This window comes from Eleutherodactylus coqui, chromosome 2 (assembly GCF_035609145.1).
Source record: "Eleutherodactylus coqui strain aEleCoq1 chromosome 2, aEleCoq1.hap1, whole genome shotgun sequence".
Lineage (NCBI taxonomy): Eukaryota > Metazoa > Chordata > Amphibia > Anura > Eleutherodactylidae > Eleutherodactylus > Eleutherodactylus coqui.
This window is the reverse complement of record NC_089838.1, coordinates 133968468-133987095: the sequence shown is the minus strand read 5'-3', so window position 1 is coordinate 133987095 and position 18628 is coordinate 133968468. Positions and strand designations below refer to the sequence as shown.

Genomic DNA, 18628 nt, shown 5'->3' with positions numbered 1-18628 from the left:
TACTTACTTTCTCCTTGTTGTCGAAGTGCTGTTCCTACTCTTCTCGGGGCTTCTGTTGGCAGAAGTGTGTGTGCCCGGATGCCCCTTTCCTTCTCCTTTCCTCCTGCGAAACTAAAGAGGAGTGGTCATTGGAGGAAGATCCCGAGCGCAAACACTGACATCAGAGTGTGTACCTGGGATCAGTGCCACTACAGCTCTGCTGAGTGATTACTGGCCAGGGAGCCGCGGCACCTCAGCTGGTAATCACTATTGTGGTGAGCAGCCATCGGGGCACACACCAACAGAGATGTCTCTGTGTGCCCTCTCTGGCATGTGTGCTATAGGTTTGCCACCCCGGACCTATATTATATGGCTGCCTGTGCATGTTTAATATGTTCAAGTATAAATTATCTCAATCTATTAATTTCTTTTCAAATTCTTGCAATTACAAATTACACTGTTATTAAGTTACCACCGTGGGTCAGGAAGGGTATTATTTTTTACTTAGAGAGCGTACCTAGAAAGTGTAAGGAGACTTAAGGCCCATTTAGAGACAACGGTTATCACTCAAAAGCCATCTTTTGAGCGATAATCGTTGTGACTAAATGCGTGGCCATCGTGCACTGTTCATGCACTATTCATTCATCACTGATTTCTAGCAAGCTAAAAATCAGCGATGACCCTTATCATCGCCGCGCGTTAAGTTCTCAGCGGAATACCAACTGATAGCATTCTTTTTTTTTAGATACTGTAAATTTTTATTTGAAGATTTCAAGTTTTACAATATTGTGGTAAACATTTAATTGAAATACAACACAGTCTCATTATTATTTCACAGAAGCTGTTTGTAATAGTGTGGCTCGGGAGAACGAGGCCTGTTTGAGCGATCTGCCTCCCGGTATCCCGGCCCAATCTGGAAAATAGACTGTTAGTTAACATTAACAGAGTACTAACGGCCTGGCCAGGGCCTAACCTGAGTTTTGGGGGATTAGGGAGGAAGTAGGGGAAGGTGGGGGGGGGGGGGTGACTTCTGAGACAGAAGGAGTTTTTGTTCCCATGGGGTGGATGTTGTAGAGGGCGGTTTCGGGCTGTAACAGGGTGAAGTGACAGAGGTTGATCTTTGTTGTTCTAGTTCCCTTATGTGTTTACAGGGAAGTTAGGAATCTATTGTTTTGCGATGGGTAGGAATAATCTAGCCATGGGGACCATATATTTAAAAATTTCTCGTGTCTGTCGGCTAGAATAGAGGTCAGTTTTTCATTTATTAGGTACCAGTCCACCCTACGCTTAACCTCAGTGAAGTCCAAGGAAGCTTTGCGCCATGAATAGGCAATAACTTGTTTTGTGGCCAGGAATAGAAAGGATTTTAATTTTCTTGAGTCAGGAGGGATATTGTTTATGCGTTTATTTAACAGTGCTTCCCAAGGGTCTTTGCGGATGTTGTAGCCTGTGACTGAATATATTAGGGAGTAAACTCGAATCCATAGTCTCTTAACCCGGGAACAGGACCACCATATGTGGAGCATATCACCCGTATCTAGACATCCGCGAAAGCAGTTGGGAGAGCGTCCGGGTATTGCATGGGCTACTCTATCTGGGGTTAAATACCAGCGGAATAAAATTTTAAATGAAGTTTCTAACATTAATATATTTCTGGCGCTACTGTTGGTAGATTCCCATATTTGAGTCCAATCCTCATCAGATAGGGTTTTGCCTAGGTCTCTCTCCCAACGCGTTATGTACGGCACGGATAGCATTCTTTCACCTGGTATCCAGCACAGAGCTCTCAGCAATAGCTCCGAAAACAAAGCAGCTTCTGCTGTTCTCAACACTATCAGCTGAACGGTATACCAGCTGAGAGCTCTGAGAACAAAGCAGCTGTTTGCAAACAGTGAGAGCAAACAGTTCAAACAGTGCTAGCCTTCATCTACACACTAATAAGCTCTTAAGTAGCTAATTAGCTACTTAAGTGCTTATGCAAAGCGATCGCTCAAAACTGTCACTCAAACTGCCCTTTCAGCAAATTTTGAGCAATAATCTTGCCGTGTAAATGCACCTTTTATAAGGTCATCCATGCTCTTCCTAGGAAATATGCAAATGGAAAGATGGAACAATACCTCTACAGCTTTTAACAGGTCTGGCATTGACTTGCAGGAATGCTGCCTTCCAATAGGTGGCACTGTAGAGGCATTGTTCCATTTTTCCATTGCATATTACAACCATAGCTTACTTAGATTCAAATTAGGAATCACATGAACACGTTCCTGAATTGTATTAGTTTTGATATAACATTCTTAATTTTTGGTACTTAATTTACTTTGATAAACAACTTTAGTTTGTTGCGATCTCTATATTGTACTGACACTTTCCTACATCACTGATTCGTTCCATGTCTTTGGACCACATTTAATTTCTGTTTATACAATCAGAAGGTGTGTCGACCAAGATTCAAACACATAGACTATCCTTGTTGAGTGACACGATCTGGACACTATCCAATGGCCATAGAAAAGTATGATATTCCAAAAATAAAAATGTGTCCAGCACTCTAAATGAGATAACAAATGTGCCGAAAATAACCCAAAACAAATGCAATATCCTCAATTCACAAAGTTCCAGATATGCAGAGAATCTCTAATGTTGAAACATTTGATCAAGTTTATTATTTTTGTTTTTCATTCAGGTCACACTTGTCTATAAAACAAGCCATTCCCAGCCTGCACTGCGCACTGTTGTTCATTGACGTGTCTGGAGCTAGTGTTCTTGGAACTTTGCGTTCTTTCTCGCCGCTAGTGCTGGCCTTTGTTCCATTTTTTTACGTTTAATTCTTTACTGCTCTGACCTTTGCAGTGATATTGAATGTTGTATTTTAGCAGTGGAAAAGTATTCCTTAATTGTTGTGGGTTACCTGCTTGCAATTTTTATACATCGCAGTAGAAAAAGCTAGAATGGTATAAACTAGAAACAAGAACATGATAAAACCCTAGACAGATTCCAACATCTTATTGTGTAATGCTACTACCCTGTTTCCCTGAAAATAAGACATAGCATGATTTTCCAGAATTTTTGAGGATGCGAAATGATTTTTAAAGCTTTTTGAGGATGCTTGAAATATAAGCCCTACTCCAAAATTAAGCCCTGCTAACAGTTAATTAAAAAAGTCAATTTAAATAGTGTCCAGGCAGTTATACATGTAAAAACGTTAAACCTTTTTGAACAAAAATTAATATATGACACTGTCTTATTTTCGGGGAAACACGGTATTGTAGTCTAGCAATACTCACAATACATTTTCTGTATATATATAGCGGAAGGTAGATACATAGGTATGGAAGTAGATAGATAAGAACCATATCTGCTTGCCGTTTATAGGTTTCCGGGTCTCTGGTTTCCTTCCACAAAAAAATCTACTCATGGGTTAATTGGAGACCTGACAGCAGCATATTTAGTTTTGATCATTTATGTTTATTATTTTTTTGAAAAAATGTCTACAATGAGACAATTCTTATATTTTAGTCTGTTTGTAGATAAATATGGATGTGTCATATGTAGGGCATAATAAGAAGCACTATTTCTTTCTCTGTTTCCCTTCAGCAATACAAGGATCAGGGGTGATTTTTCGAACCGTAGAAGTGACTCTTCACAAAGAAGGTAACACATTTGGATTTGTAATACGAGGTAAGCTACATTTCGGAAATCAGTAGTGTATTGATCCTTATATTGTATAGCTGTATGGATTTCCGTTTCGAAGAATATTTTCAAGAAGTGGTGATAGCAATGCAGTGTTAGTAGGGGAGCTCTAATATTTACCTGTAGCTCGGCACACTATGCCGTTAACAGCCACTGTGCACATCAAAAGTGTAGAGACTTGGGAGAAAATGTATTACATGCATTTGTCAATTTTTTTTCAATGCATTTTCCCCTCTAGCCTTTCCAGAGGTCTCTAACATGATGGCAAATTACATTTTTCTGTATTATTTTGCTACACATGATGAAAGCTGCAATATTCTTTGAATCCTCTAAGCTTGTTTTCTATGGTCTGTTTTGCAGCCTTTCATCACTGTTACTAGATTGCTAAATCCATATCCATAAGATCCTTTGCTGAATGCTTAAAACAATATTCTTTTTAGTTAATTCACTATGCAGAAGAAATATCCTTAGATTTTCATTAAATGATAAGAAACTAATTTTGCAGAGCATTTGAAAACACTTCAGCTATCTTTTACCAATTTCTAGGAGCAAGAAAATGTAGCACACTGTATGCATCCTCACAATGTGATCATTCAGAACAGCTTGCAACAGAAAGCGGCGTTAAAGGAGAACTCCAACAATGCTCTTTTCAAGATGTGTAGAAGCCCTAAAATGTGTTTTCCTTTTCTTCAGTACTGTACTTCCCATCATGAGCAATTGCACAATTGCTTGCTCTCTATGGATAGTCAATCTCCCTACGACATCACATCTTTCTCTGTGTGATTGTTATCAGCAAGAGAAACCATAATCTTGTAGATATGATACCTTTTAGTTGCTAACAAAAATACATGATGTTACAGCGAGCTTTCAGACCTCATAGGGTCCTTCATCAAAGCATAGTGACATGGATCCAAAGAGGCATATATATATATATATATATATATATATATATATATATACACACTTATGAGAAAGCACAGACATGATGGGATTAATTGGCACTTAAAGGAGATGTCTCGAGGAAGCAGTGAATTTTTTTTTTTGCCCAGTCCCCCCCATTAAGTACACATTACTAAGCCCCCCTGTAAATGACATTTCTAGCTGGTTCGTACTTACCGTTCCAGCGTTTCAGCAACTTATAAAAGTTTCCCCAAGATGGCCGCCAGCTCTTTTCCCGTCGCTCGCTGCAGCCCGACGTGCGCGCTCCCGAGACGCTGCCAGCTGTGTCTCCATGGCAACCAGACGCCCCGCAGCCGCCGACCGGACCCACCGCAGCCGCCGACCAGTCACCCACCGCCAGGCAGCAGGTAACCGGCCCAGCGACAGCCCCCCCCCGGCCCAGCGCTAGTTCCCCCGGCGCAGCGACAGCCCCCCCCCCGGCCCAGCGACAGCCCCCCCCCCCCCCCCGGCCCAGCGCTAGTTCCCCCGGTGCAGCGACAGCCCCCCCCCCATCGCAGCGGCAGCCCCCCCCCCCCCCGGCGCAGCCCGGCGCAGCAGCAGCCCCCCCGGCCCATGACTTACCAGGACAGCTGGACGGCGGGACAGCTGGGCGGCTTCTCCGGACAGCTCGGCAGCTCTGCACCTTCCTCTAACAGAGGAAGGTACAGAATGGCCGCTCCAGCGCGCTCCCGAGCAGTGACAGCTCGTCTGCGCATGCGCAGAAGAGCTGTAGCGGGGAGCACACTGAAGCGGCTCGTGCTGAATGGAGAAGACCGGACTGCGCAAGCGCGTCTAAAAAAGCAAGCTGCCGGCGAATTTAGACGGAACCATGGAGACGAGGACGCTAGCAACGGAGCAGGTAAGTGGAATAACTTCTGTATGGCTCATATTTAATGCACGATGTATATTACAAAGTGCATTAATATGGCCATACGGAAGTGTATAACCCCACTTGGTTTCGCGAGACCACCCCTTTAAACGAATACTACAACAGAAATTCAAACATAGGTGTGAAGGTTTTATGGACCCTGAATTAGTGTTAAGAGATCATCAGGTCAGCAGTGTTATCTGTGTTATAGATGTCTCATACTTACCAGTTACACATGAATCCTCTTGAAGAATTTAACCCTCTGTAAAAAGTGTCAAAAGTTGTTATAAATTTGTATTCCCGAATTCTTCTGTGATTTTGTGATCTGAAATTGCCTTTCAGTGTAATAACTTTCATGTCTTCAAAGTTGTGTCCGTGACTAGAAAAGTGCTTCGCCTCAGGGAATTCTGTCTTTCTCTGTTTAATTGTGTGGCGATGAGACCTCATCCTCATCTTTCTTGGTTTATACTTTTGTGTGGCTCCATGTAAGACGCAGCATTAAATGGTTGTATGTATGATAATAGGGTTGTGTACACACTTCAGCTTTTTAGATGCAGTTTTTGAATCCTAAGCTTAGAATGGACTTCTAAAGAGAACGCTCAGTTCTTCCTCTATACAGAGCGTGTCCTCTGCTTATGACCGTGTTTGTTATTGTAATCTGTACTTCCTATCAGTCTTTAAAGGTTGTGAGACTTGTGCATTTTCTCATTTCTTTCTACTGACCTTTAGAATGTTTTATTTTATTTTTTTTTTTGCAGAACACGTCCTAACAGTCTAATCTTTCATTTTTTATGTTCAGAAGCTAGAAAGGACTGAATATGATCTCTGTGTGGAATGGCTGAGACTGATAATCTTCAGGCTAGGCAGTGAGAGGAGTGTGTATGTGCTTTGAGCAATAAATGTATTCTGTTTCCTTGTTTCCAGGAGGAGCACATGAGGACAGAAATAAATCTCGTCCTGTTGTAATAACTTGCGTTAGACCTGGAGGACCAGCTGACAGGTACAATACATCTTTCTGTGGCAATACAGATGAATCTGGGTTGCTCTGGCACACAAGTAGATAAGCTATGCATCAAATGCTATAAGCAAAATGTAATGAATGTAAAAGTTCTTACTATGTATTAAAAGCAGCAGCGACAAAAAGATATGCAGAGGACACTTATTTCTTGCCTTGTACATCTGTTTTGAGCTATTACCGCTAGATTCTACAATGCCAGAGCAATGTTAACCACAATGCAATAGAATGACTTATGATGGCAACACTCAACATAATTCACAAATCCTGAGACAACCTGTCTGATGAAATAAGGAAATAAATTGAAACTTTCTGTCAAACACAGTATTATGTGATAAACTACAAGTTTGTTGCCTGTTTCCTCACTAGAGATCAAGGGAATTTTGGAATATGTGTGATTTTTTTTTTTTTTTGTAAGTGTGTTTTCAGGTCTATTCAGGACTCTTAAAGGGCCATTATGTAGCTACCCCCCCCCCCTCCCTAGTATATCTATGTATATCTATCTATCTATCTATCTATCTATCTATCTATCTGCTACAGTTGCCTTGGTTAGTCATTCTTTTCTATCTTAAACTCCTGGCCTATGTTTTCTCAGATGGTCATGTGATCTCAGTTTTGACCAGCTCAGACCTACTTGGGGTTATGTCTTCAGTTTCTAGTCAGTTTTTCAGTCTGTGGGATACTGTTACATGAACCTTATCACAGAAACTGCTTCGAGGGTAACACAAGCACTCTTGTCAGTTACCGATGATGATCACACAGTTCTTCTCACACAGTTATAATAGAGGAGATCACAGCTCATCCTCCAGACTGTATACTTATGGTCTGTAGCCTATTTAGGTGAATATAAAATACAGATGGTAATGGCAGTGTTGTAGAGATGGTACAGGCTGCTCATGTAATGCTGTACTCATGCATCAAGATGGTGCCTAACAAGCATCAGACAGAGGACTGCACTACATGGAAGTCACCGCAATACACAGAAAAGTTCTCCAGAATATGACAGACCATCAGATGAGAGGGGTAGGGTTTGAAAAATGTATTTTTATGGGAGTGGTCCTTTTTGGTTTAATTTTTTTTCTGGTGTGATAGTGGTATAACAACATATACTGTATGTACCAGAAGAAAAGGGTGTTTTTAAATCTTATTCCTCATGATTTGATATCCTCGTCTGAGAGATTAACAATAATTGGCCAGTGTAAATAAAGAAGAAGATCACTGATATGTGATGAAACTGCACCGAGAGACCAGTCATTTATACTGTAGTAATCTGGGTGAGACAAGTTGAAGGAGAGCTATCCAGTGAAAACTTCACCAAAACCTGAAAAATAACGCCGGTCGCATTCTCTCTAAAACGCGGCAGTGCTTTATAGTTAAACATAGCTGATCGTAATCATGGACCAGTATGATCTTGGTAACAGCTTCTCTTTAATCCAAAGTTTGCAAAATCTAATAAAGCTCTGAAAGTGGTAGCTTTGGAGATTTTCAACAGATTGCTACAAGTATCCAGTGACTTGTCATAAAGTATGTTTGTGCTGGCAGCGTAAGGGCTCATGTGAACACATCTTGTACTATGGGTCTTCACCACAATAAGATAATCTGATGTGACCGTACTGTGCAAGTCATAACTAGAGTGCAATATTCTAGAAGGACTGGACCCCTCACAATGCAGAGGCTTCAGTATGGAGAAATGTTGACCTTTTTATTAGTTTTCTTTAATCCAGTGTAGCTAAAGCTTACTGCAGCACCGGTGTACTTGCTCTTCATTAGATAGTAATAAGCACTTATTTTCTCATCACTGATTTTCAGATTAAAGTAATTTCTTTTCCTCAGTGACCTAGAGCTTGATAACTGTCAAGGTAAATGTTAAGAGTGTGGACAAGGAGGATTGATGTCATGAACACTGAGAATGAATCATTTTATGTGAGTGGCTATTATCTCTAAACCACATTACATCAAATTAATAAGGATTGTTTTTTCCTCCTGTTCTAGAGAGGGCACAATCAAGCCAGGGGACAGATTGCTGAGCGTGGATGGAATTCGTCTACATGGAGCAACACATGCTGAAGCCATGAGTATTCTTAAGCAGTGCGGCCAAGAAGCAACCTTACTTGTAGAATATGATGTCTCGGTCATGGGTAAGCACGAGTCTCACCATTAGCTATGCATTGATCTTTACAGTCCACAGATATCAAAATAATGTATGTATAAATACAGGGACTTTACAATTAAAGACTTGTGTCTAGTATTGTAGCTCATAGTTGTCCAGAATGCAAATGAAGCCCATGTGTTGCAACCCTTTATATAATAAAGCTCTTATTTCTTATATGTAAGACCACCATAAAGGAAAGGGCCACATAAAAAACAAAGGCCAATGCACTGATGCAGTCTCATAGGTGAGGTATATTCACCTGTAATATATGCATATGCCTCAGCGTCTACACTTAAAAGGATTGTAGAGTTGTAAACTATTGATGGCGTATCTTTAGGACACACCATCAATAGTAGATCCGTGGGTTCCGCCACTTTGAACATCTGATAATCAATGGTTAGCTTAGCTGGTGTGCTCATGCACTGAGTTGATTTCTGCAGGAAGCCGACAGCTCTGTTCCCACTGCAGTGGACAGGCTTGGTATTGCAGACGATGTACTTCAATGAGAAGTTTGCCTGTAATACCAAGACTGGCCACTTCAGTGAGAGTGGAGCTATCTGCTTCCTACATAAATTAGTGCAGTGCACAAGCCCACTGGCTCAGCCGTGGGGTTCCTGAGTGGTAGATGCCTATTAATCTACTATTGATGGCCTATCCTTTAATTGGTCGAGTGGATACAGAACTGATTATGCTGCATTTGTTGATTTGGTACAAGGCTACCTGATGAGAACTGCTTCCATTGTCCATGTCGTTTGGCAGTCTTTTAGCATTTGTTATTGGCTAGTATCTTGCTGTGAAGTGGGATGCTATCAGATCTCTGGTGAAACTTGTTAGGGGATCTACCTTGTATTTTTATTAGTAGGTAACTTTATTGTAAGGCTATTTAGTAAAGATACTTTTTATTCAATGGATAACGGCTTTTGCTTGCTTATATTACTGCGATATGTAATATGAAACATACAGACAGCTTTTGGTTATATTATACCCAGAGCTTATGTAGCAGGAATCAAATACTTTTGGTCAACGCTATAGGCAGAGTTTGCATTGGTCCTGTGTTTTTAATGTGGCATTTTCCTCTATGGTGGTCTTAAATATGAGAAATGAAAGCTATGTTTTAATACGGGATGCATCGAGTGAGCTTCATGTGTCATTTGGGCAACTTTGGTTTGTTGTAGTTATACTGCTTGGTGCTATCCTTTGGGTCTATTTTTCTTTTGTTGGTATTGCAGCTCTTCTCCATTGAAGTCAATGGAGTTAAGTTACAATTCCACATATAAACTATTGACAGGTATGGTGCTGCTTTTGAAGAAAGCCATACTGTTTTCTAGTCCTGTACAACCCCTTTTAATGCTGTTTAAATGGTCTCAGATTGGGTTTAATTCAGACCAATTTATCAAATTCAGACGTCTCCAAGATGGATGGCCTATGAGCATATGAGAAGGGAAGCAGCATGACAATCCCTAAAAGCTGATAAATTTGACCGTTTATAGAGTAATTATGTCTTAGCTTAATATGTAATGCCTTTTAATGTATACTAAACATGTGAAATGTTTCTAATAGAGTATGTTATTTCTGTGCTGAGATATGGTGCCTTGAAATTGCAGCCCCGAACTGTGAAAGCACACCCCGCTCTTATGTCTGTCAGCTGCAATGTTGACGAGGATCTTGATCACTGACTCTATCAAATCCAGCCTGCAAGTTCAAATAGTTGATATTGGCTTTGGACTCGCGCAAGGTCTCCATAACATCACTACACCTGACAGAAATAAACATTTCACAGAACTTCAGCCTCCGACTGCGAACAAATTTTATTTTAATCTTGAGATTTTTCCATGTAAAAAAGTGACTTTTTTAGTTTTCTTTTAGTTGGTCTTTTTTACAAAGTGCAATGTGGGTTACTAACATTTCACCTGATATTGCACTTTACCTGCATACTAACCCCACCTGCAGGAACTATTAATATAAAACAAATATGCTCTAGGAGATGTGATTTCTGTTAATCCCATAAAATGTAAATTAAACCTTGTAATAAAGATAATGGCCTTCACCGCTTCACCCAGGAAGTATAATTCATGGGTGACATTTTATTAATTTTATGGGCAGGATTAATTGTAACATTGTGTAGTAATCTATAACCATGCGCAATGTACTGTCTCTATTTAGTTTAACTACATCTCCAATGGAGCATGTGAATTGTGCTATAAAATACAAGTAGGCTGTTGTGGTGTGATTGCCTTACAGGATCTGGTCTCCGAAGCTGATTGCTCGGCTGCAATAGTGCTGTTTATTCTTTACAATTTCCCCCAATCGTTCAGCATTACAGGTAAAAGCCCTGTAATGTGCCAGATCTAGCATGGACGTGATTGTCTTTCCTTTAGGTATCTGCCAAATACCATCTATTCTATTATAGCTTTCATATTCTTGACGTTGCTTTGTCCAGTCTTCTTTAGGACTCGGTTGCACCACTGTATATTCAGCCCTTGTAGGTCTGTGTGTTTCTTGACAAAAATGTGAGCATTTTTTCAAGGAGATATATAAACCCCAAATGAGCCAAAACATAAATGTTTGAATGCACCCTTGGGTTTCACACACTCAATTATATATGTAAGAGCTCTGTACATCCCCTAAGTTATAAGGAGCCAAAATAACACACCTATAGACTTTTACGAACCCCTACTGTATCTCTCCACACCCTTCAGTTTATCTGTCGACTTCTATATAACATATCCAACTGAAAAAATATTGGATGTCCTATTATGAAGGTTTTCTTTCCGAGAAGCATAGCTTCTAGGCAGGAATATCTCCATCATTCTGTATAGCCCCTTTGTACAGATTTTCAAGGACTCCTTGTGCCTCTGTCACATGTCCCTTTGCCAAATCCATGAGGCCTTTGTCTGAAAACTGTCTCCACGTGATATCCCTTACAATAATTAAGATTTATCTTTACTACTTTACTTTGGGATGTTAACTCATGTTTACTGGACAAGTGCTTGTGGCTGTCTAAGCCTATGTTGAGAAGAAAACTATACATGGGCTGTATAGACACGAGCAATGTTTTCATGGGTTTTAGGGATTATTCGATTTATTTATTTTAACAAGCAATTTCTACCTGTTTTAAGTCTGTTTTTCACAAGCTTAAAAAAACGCATAGGTTCTGCACTTCCTGGTTCTCTTTATTTATCTTTTTATGGTCCCTATAGCTACAGCCTTTAATATGGATTTCATTCATATCATGTAAATGTGATCTGTTTAGTTATTTTTAATGTCCCCATGGACTTGAATAAATTGCGCAAAAATAGGACATGCAACTTTTTTTGTTTATAGTTGAACTGTTTTTTCAAGAAACACACATGTAACATAGTATGTTCGGCTGAAAAAAGACAAATGTCCATCCAGTTCAGCCTGCTTCCACCCCTCTATTTTGATCCAGAGGAAGGCAGAAAAAAACCCCAATAAGGCAGAAGCCAATTTACCCAATTTTGGGGGAAAAAATTTCTTCCCGACTCCATAATGGCAGTCAGAATATTCCCTGGATCAACATTTGAAAAGATCCTACCTGGCTCCAAGTCCGGCCGTCGGAAGAAATCCATTGATCAATGGCAATACTATTTACCCTACAGCTGAAAAAGGCTGAGTACAGTAAAGCAACACAGCTTTAATTAATGCCTTATTTTGTATTGTACTTAGATAAGAAAATAAAAGGATATGTGAAATGGACAAAAGACTGGGCACAGATAACATAGATGCTCATGTTCTACATCATTAATGGGGTAGCCTTGTGTAGACTACTTTTTAGATTGGTGCCGCTGAGCTTCACAGGTACGGCTTCTCACATCCCTGACAATGTGATAAGGGTTGACAATCATCCAGAAATTGCTTGAGCACCTGTAAAAAAAGGGACACTTTTTTTCTAATATCCATGAAAAATATCACATGTATCTGTGTTTTTGTTTTTTTTGGGGGTGGGGGGGTGTCTGCTGTTACTTGAACAGGTTGTTAGGACTGCCACTGAGTTCATATCATTATCTTACCTATACACATGTATTACTTATCTTTATCATTCAATATGGTTTTCCAATGTGTTTGTAAAAAATGTTGGCTACCTCTGCTTTCTGAATTAGTTGTCCTGGAAAGCAAAAAAGTCAGGTTGGCAACCCTGATTCCTGACACACCTCTGATTGTAATAAGGGACATTGCTGATGGCTACATATTTGCCTTGCAGGAATTGCTGCAGGGGAAATTTAGTATTACATATGTCTATTTAAATGAGTAAAGCCCATCATATAGAGCAGCTGATAGCCGTTCCAGCACTCTGTGATGATAATATTCCCAAATACGGCATGTAGACAGGAGTTGTCTTTGTAAAATAATCTTGTTACGTAATGATTAATGACAAGTTCTGTACCACAGAACTGGTGTGAACCATGGGACCATTAGAGAACTTCCTGTTGTCACACCTGCAATAATAGCAACATTTTTGTAATTAAACAAATTTCTAAAATCACCAAATGTCTTTTTAAGCAGAAAAATTACAAGCTATGTGTTTATGGCGATTTGAGAAAAACAAGAAAAAAAATGGTTTGGTACCGTGTTAGCCAGTAGAGCAAAATGTGATTGTTCTCAGTAAGAGAAACCAAGTAATCTTGTAGATCTGACACCTTTTAATGGTATACAAAAATACATGATGTTATAGCGAGCTTTCTGACCTCTCAGGGTCCTTCCTCAGCCTTAATGGAACAATCTAAAGACGTATTTACTATAACACATGATCACATGGGAGGGCACAAACATGGTGAACTTAAAGGGGTTGTCCCGCAGCAGCAAGTGGGTCTATACACTTCTGTATGGCCATATTAATGCACTTTGTAATGTACATTGTGCATTAATTATGAGCCATACAGAAGTTATCAAAAGTTATTCACTTACCTGTTCCGTTGCTGGCGTCCTCGTCTCAATGGTTGCCGTCTAATTTTCGCCGTATAATGGCCAAATTAGACGCGCTTGCGCAGTCCGGGTCTTCTGCTTTCCTCAATGGGGCTCCGTGTAGCTCCGTGTAGCTCCGCCCCGTCACGTGCCGATTCCAGCCAATCAGGAGGCTGGAATCGGCAATGGACCGCACAGAAGCCCTGAGGTCCACCGAGGGAGAAGATGCCGGCGGCCATCTTCACCGGGTAAGTAAGAAGTCACCGGAGCGCGGGGATTCAGGTAAGCGCTGTCCGGTGTTCTTTTTTAACCCCTGCATCGGGGTTGTCTCGCGCCGAACGGGGGGGGGGTTTGAAAAAAAACCAAAAACGTTTCGGCGCGGGACAACCCCTTTAATTTGCACTAGATGAATACCAGAAACAGAGGGTAAGAGGTCATAGACAGGTTGGGATCAATAGCATTTAGATAAATACCAGGGAGGGATGACCATAACCATAAATAATTATTTTTATTATAATTAGTCCAGTGACAAGAAATGTGAAATTTCTCCTCCAGATCTGCAAACAAGGAAGATAGAACAATACCTCTGCATTGCCAACTATTGGATGGCAGTATTCCTTCAAATCAATGTATGACTTTTTACCATGTCTGTAAAACAATGATTGGGAATAGCACCCACCCCTGCTGGGTGCTGTGTTTGGGGAAAGATGATGCCATCCCCTGACCCCCTGTTGTCTGCACACACACTCTGGGTGCTTTCCTTAAGGACACCGCTCTTGATCTCCTTCAGACCTTTCATATTTTCCACTGATGCAATAACCCAGTTCCGAGTTTGATTCCATCCTGGAGGGTATCAAAAATGTCCATAAATTTATACTCCCAAATTCTTCTGTGACGCTGACGTTAAAGTTGATCCAAGAATTTATTCTGATTGCCATATTTGGACTCGGGAGTACTTTGCTTTCCCTAAAATGTAAAAATTGCATCTTTTGTATTTTTGTGGAACAGCACTAGATAATAGTATAACAAAGTACACTATTTTAAGTTCTTTTATTAAATCACTTTATGTACTAAACATGTTCAAGAAAATAAATAGTTTATATTGCACCCCGAATACCGCTGCTGCCCAATTCGGTTTCCATGTTTCTCTCATTGGAATTACACACTGGCTTTGATAAACAATGTCAAGTGTATAAGAGAAGCTGGTATAATGAGAAAATTACAAAATTCTAGTTTCTTTTTTTTTGTTTTTCCTAAGCGTAAATCGTATAAACATGAATTTCAATGGAATCCTAATCACTGTTTCATCTATTTGCAGCAAGAAATACTTTGTGGCTGCCTGAGGCTGTGTTCAAGCATAAATATGATTATATGAAATCATAATGATGAGTTCCTGCTATAAGTATATCCTTGAAATTAGAAATGCATTTTCATAAAACAGCCCTACCTGGCAGGCCGTACATTAACCGCTAACAACCACTGTAGCCAATTAGATGTGGAGGTTTAACTCGGTTTGTAAAAAAATAAAAGACCAGTTAAAAGAAAGAAAAACCGAGAACAGGGCCTGTACACAGGGCAGAGAGATAATGTATTAAAATATGATAAATACACTCAACGGGTGCAGATAAGGACCCTAATTAGGCTCACTCCAACAGCGAGAGTCTAAGAGCACTTCAGCAGAAATCCAAGAACTGTCTCGAGGGTGGCCCCCTCATTGTATTTCTGGTCCTATCCTGGACATCCAAAATACAAGGGTGATTCGATCCCAAAGGCCACAGGGGGATAGTGATACATACATTTTGTGAAAAGGAAAACGCCAATATAAGCAAGAACTTACTCATTTGAGGGGGCATTGAACCACATTGTTTACAAAGTATGTATGCAAAACTTTACACAATGTGGTCTGCATATATGTACAATACTGGATTTGATAGCGCTAGCTGGAAGGATTAGGCTGATCTCACACGACCAAATCCTAATTGCGGATTCCGCGAGTATTTGATTTGTGGTACTACGCGGTTCAATCAAATGCATTAAATCACACAATTCCACTCACATTAGTGTGTCGGAATTTCATAATTTGCTTGCGTAAAATAGAATGTTCTATTTTATCGTGGATATCTGCGACAAAGTCCATTGTTCTCTATGGTTGGGGATATACCCGCAGCCCATATACAATTACAGTGTGAATGGGCTGCAAGTAATCCAGTATGCCTTGGAAGCTATCACCTAATCAACCAGCCACCTGTTGTATCATGGTGTAATTGTATTGGATAGAATTTGTGATTTCCGTTTCAGTTTCTAGCTGCACTGGATATAAAAAGTCTACACACCCCTGTGAAAATGTCATCTTTTTGTAATGTCTAAAACTTTGATAATAATGAATCATTTCATCATTTCCGCTATATTTCCACCTTCAGTGTGACCCGTTATCTGTACAATTCCCTTAAAAAACAAACTGCAGTCATTTAGGGTAGAAAAATAAGAATAGCAAAACTAAAATAATGTGGTTCCATAATTATGAACACCCTCTTATATTTGGGGATGTGCTTGTGTTCAGAATCAAAGGAAAACGTTCATATACTTGCTGCGGTGGCTGCTTCCCACATGAATGTCTGCTCCTGCACAATCCTTTAACTTCAGCCAGGTGAGAGACCGACTTCACCGCCCAAACCCAAGCGGCAACATAGTAGTAACATAAAGTATCTCCAAAAGGAAAACGGAGCCGGTAGTTCTCTATAAAGCATATGCTTTTCTTTATTAAATGAACTCTGCCATTATATATCTCACATAGAAGAAAAGTCTGGAGGATGCGTTTCAGCTCGTAGCGCCGAGCCTTGGTCACCTGTTCAGAATTAGCCAATCACATTCAAGCTAATGATAAATAGTAGTCAGCACTCCTCTGCCATAATTTATAGGGATTCTGGTTTACCCCATATGACATTCAGCTCTAGTAGGATTTTAGTGATGTCTTCTTTGCCAAATCCATGGTCTGTAAAGAGCTTATAACACCGATGCAGTACATATACTATGGAGTACAGTAAAGTATTAGTTTTTTTTTTTTTTTAATTCGTTTTATTTATTAGTAATATGCAGTTTGCGCAATACACAGTAAGATAAACTTTGCATTGCACAAGGTGATATAAACAGAGATAGTCACATACATTGGATTAACCTCGACTTGGTTGCTGTGTATCTCAATCTATCTATTCGTATATTGTAACGTTGAACTTTTAAATTTGTAAAAGAAGGAAAAAAAAAAAGGGAACAGAAAAATAACATCCAGCTCTGCTCTTCCTTTTTTCTTTTTAGAGTTAGGGAATTCAGGGTTGTGGATCTTCCAGGCGCTTGTCCATGGGGGGGAGGGGCGGGGGTATTAAGGACTGGAAAAAAGAGGGGGGGAGGGGATTAGCGCGGGATAGGTTTAAGTTTTAGTCTGTGGTCAAAGTGGAGTGAGATTCTAGCCAGGCTCCCCATACTTTTTGGAATTTGGTCGGGCATTCTCTTTTTTGGTAAATAATTTTTTCATATGAGGTTACTGTATTTACGGACTGGACCCATTGTGGGACCGAGGGGGGCTCTGTTGCCATCCATTTCAAGGCTATTTCTTTGCGAGCTAAGAATAGTGTCTTTTCTAGAAAAACGCGGGTATGATGTGGCCATACTTCCTCTTCCAGCAAGCTGAATAGCGCCACCTTGGGGTCTAGTTCTATGGATAGTGGGGGTCGTAGAAGTGAGTTCACAAGGTTTATCACCTTTGACCAAAACTCCCTAACGAAGTGACATTCCCATATCAGATGCCAAAAGTCCACCCTAGGTTGGCGGCATCTCTAGCATGAGTCTGAGGTGGTGCTACGCATTTTGTGTAATCGGTTGGGAGTAAGGTAGGCTTGATGAATGATGTACAGTTGAATTAGCTTATTATTTACAGCTGGTGACACTGATAGGTGAGATTCAGAGATATCCTGCCACTCCTCAGGTGTGAGGGAGGTGATGGCGAGTTTCCATCTATCATATGCTGGGGGAGGATTGGGATTTATCTTAGCTGATAGGAGATGTGTATATAGGGCTGATATTAGGCCTTTGGGTCCTTGGGATCTGAGGATGCCTATTGTGGGGAACTTGGATATCTGGGCCAAGGGGGGATGGAATTGGGAGTTTAGTGCATGTCTTAGTTGAAAAAACCTGAATAGCTGGAGGTGTGGGGCCTGCAGCTTATCGCGCAGTTGTGTGAATGTGGGGAGTGTTCCATCTATGTATATATCATTTAGTGTGTGTGCCCCTTGGGCGATCCAATATTGTGGGTCTGGAACTGACTGTAGTGCAGTGAGGCCCGGGTTGTTCCAGAGGGGAAGTTCTGGTAACACCCCCTGGTAGTTCTGCAGTGCCTTTACTTCTTTCCATACGTTGAGAGCCAGTTTGTGAAGTGGGGTTAGTTCAGTGGTTTTGGTGCGTTCCGGGAATTCTAAGAAGTTCAGGAGATTGTGTCCAGTTACTTGTTTCGCCAGTTGTTTGTCTGCTATAGGCAGTTCTTTTCCCAAAACCCAGGGTCTGATGTTTCGTAGTTGTCCTGCTAGGTAATAAAGCCGGAGGTCCGGAAGGGCCATTCCGGCTTGGTCTTTGGGCCTTTGTAGGATCGATAGGCTCAGCTTGGAGCGCGAGGAATTCCAAATAAATGTTGTAATTAGGGAGTTTAAAGTCTTGAAAAGGCGTTTGGGGACACTTACTGGCATGTGTTGCAATATATATAGGGATTTGGGCTGGATGACCATTTTAATAAGATTTATACGCCCGGCTACGGATAGTGGCAGTTTAGCCCATCGTTTCAGTTTGTTTTGTGTTTTCTAAAAGTGGATTTATATTGTCTGTAATTGCATTGTTGTGGTCATGCGACATGATCATTCCCAGGTATTTGAATTTAGAGACTGGTTTTAGTCCATATTTCTCGACGTGGGGGTCATTTTTTGGGTTAGCCTCTGTATAAAGGATTGTTGATTTGGTCCAATTGACATGTAGTCCGGAGAAGTGGGAGAATCTGTCTGTGTGTCATGGCTTGGGCGAA

General features: G+C 40.6%; 1 protein-coding gene across 12 annotated transcripts in view; it reads left to right on the top strand.

The window, feature by feature from the left end:
* The window catches only part of GRIP1 (glutamate receptor interacting protein 1), a 447093-nt gene that overhangs the window by 355349 nt on the left and 73116 nt on the right, over nt 1-18628 (top strand). For all 12 annotated transcript variants that reach the window (XM_066591593.1, XM_066591600.1, XM_066591598.1 and 9 more), the window contains 3 exons: nt 3574-3657; nt 6401-6476; nt 8484-8629. In XM_066591593.1, coding sequence (XP_066447690.1) covers nt 3574-3657; nt 6401-6476; nt 8484-8629 — 306 coding nt within the window. The remainder of the gene's footprint in view (nt 1-3573; nt 3658-6400; nt 6477-8483; nt 8630-18628) is intronic.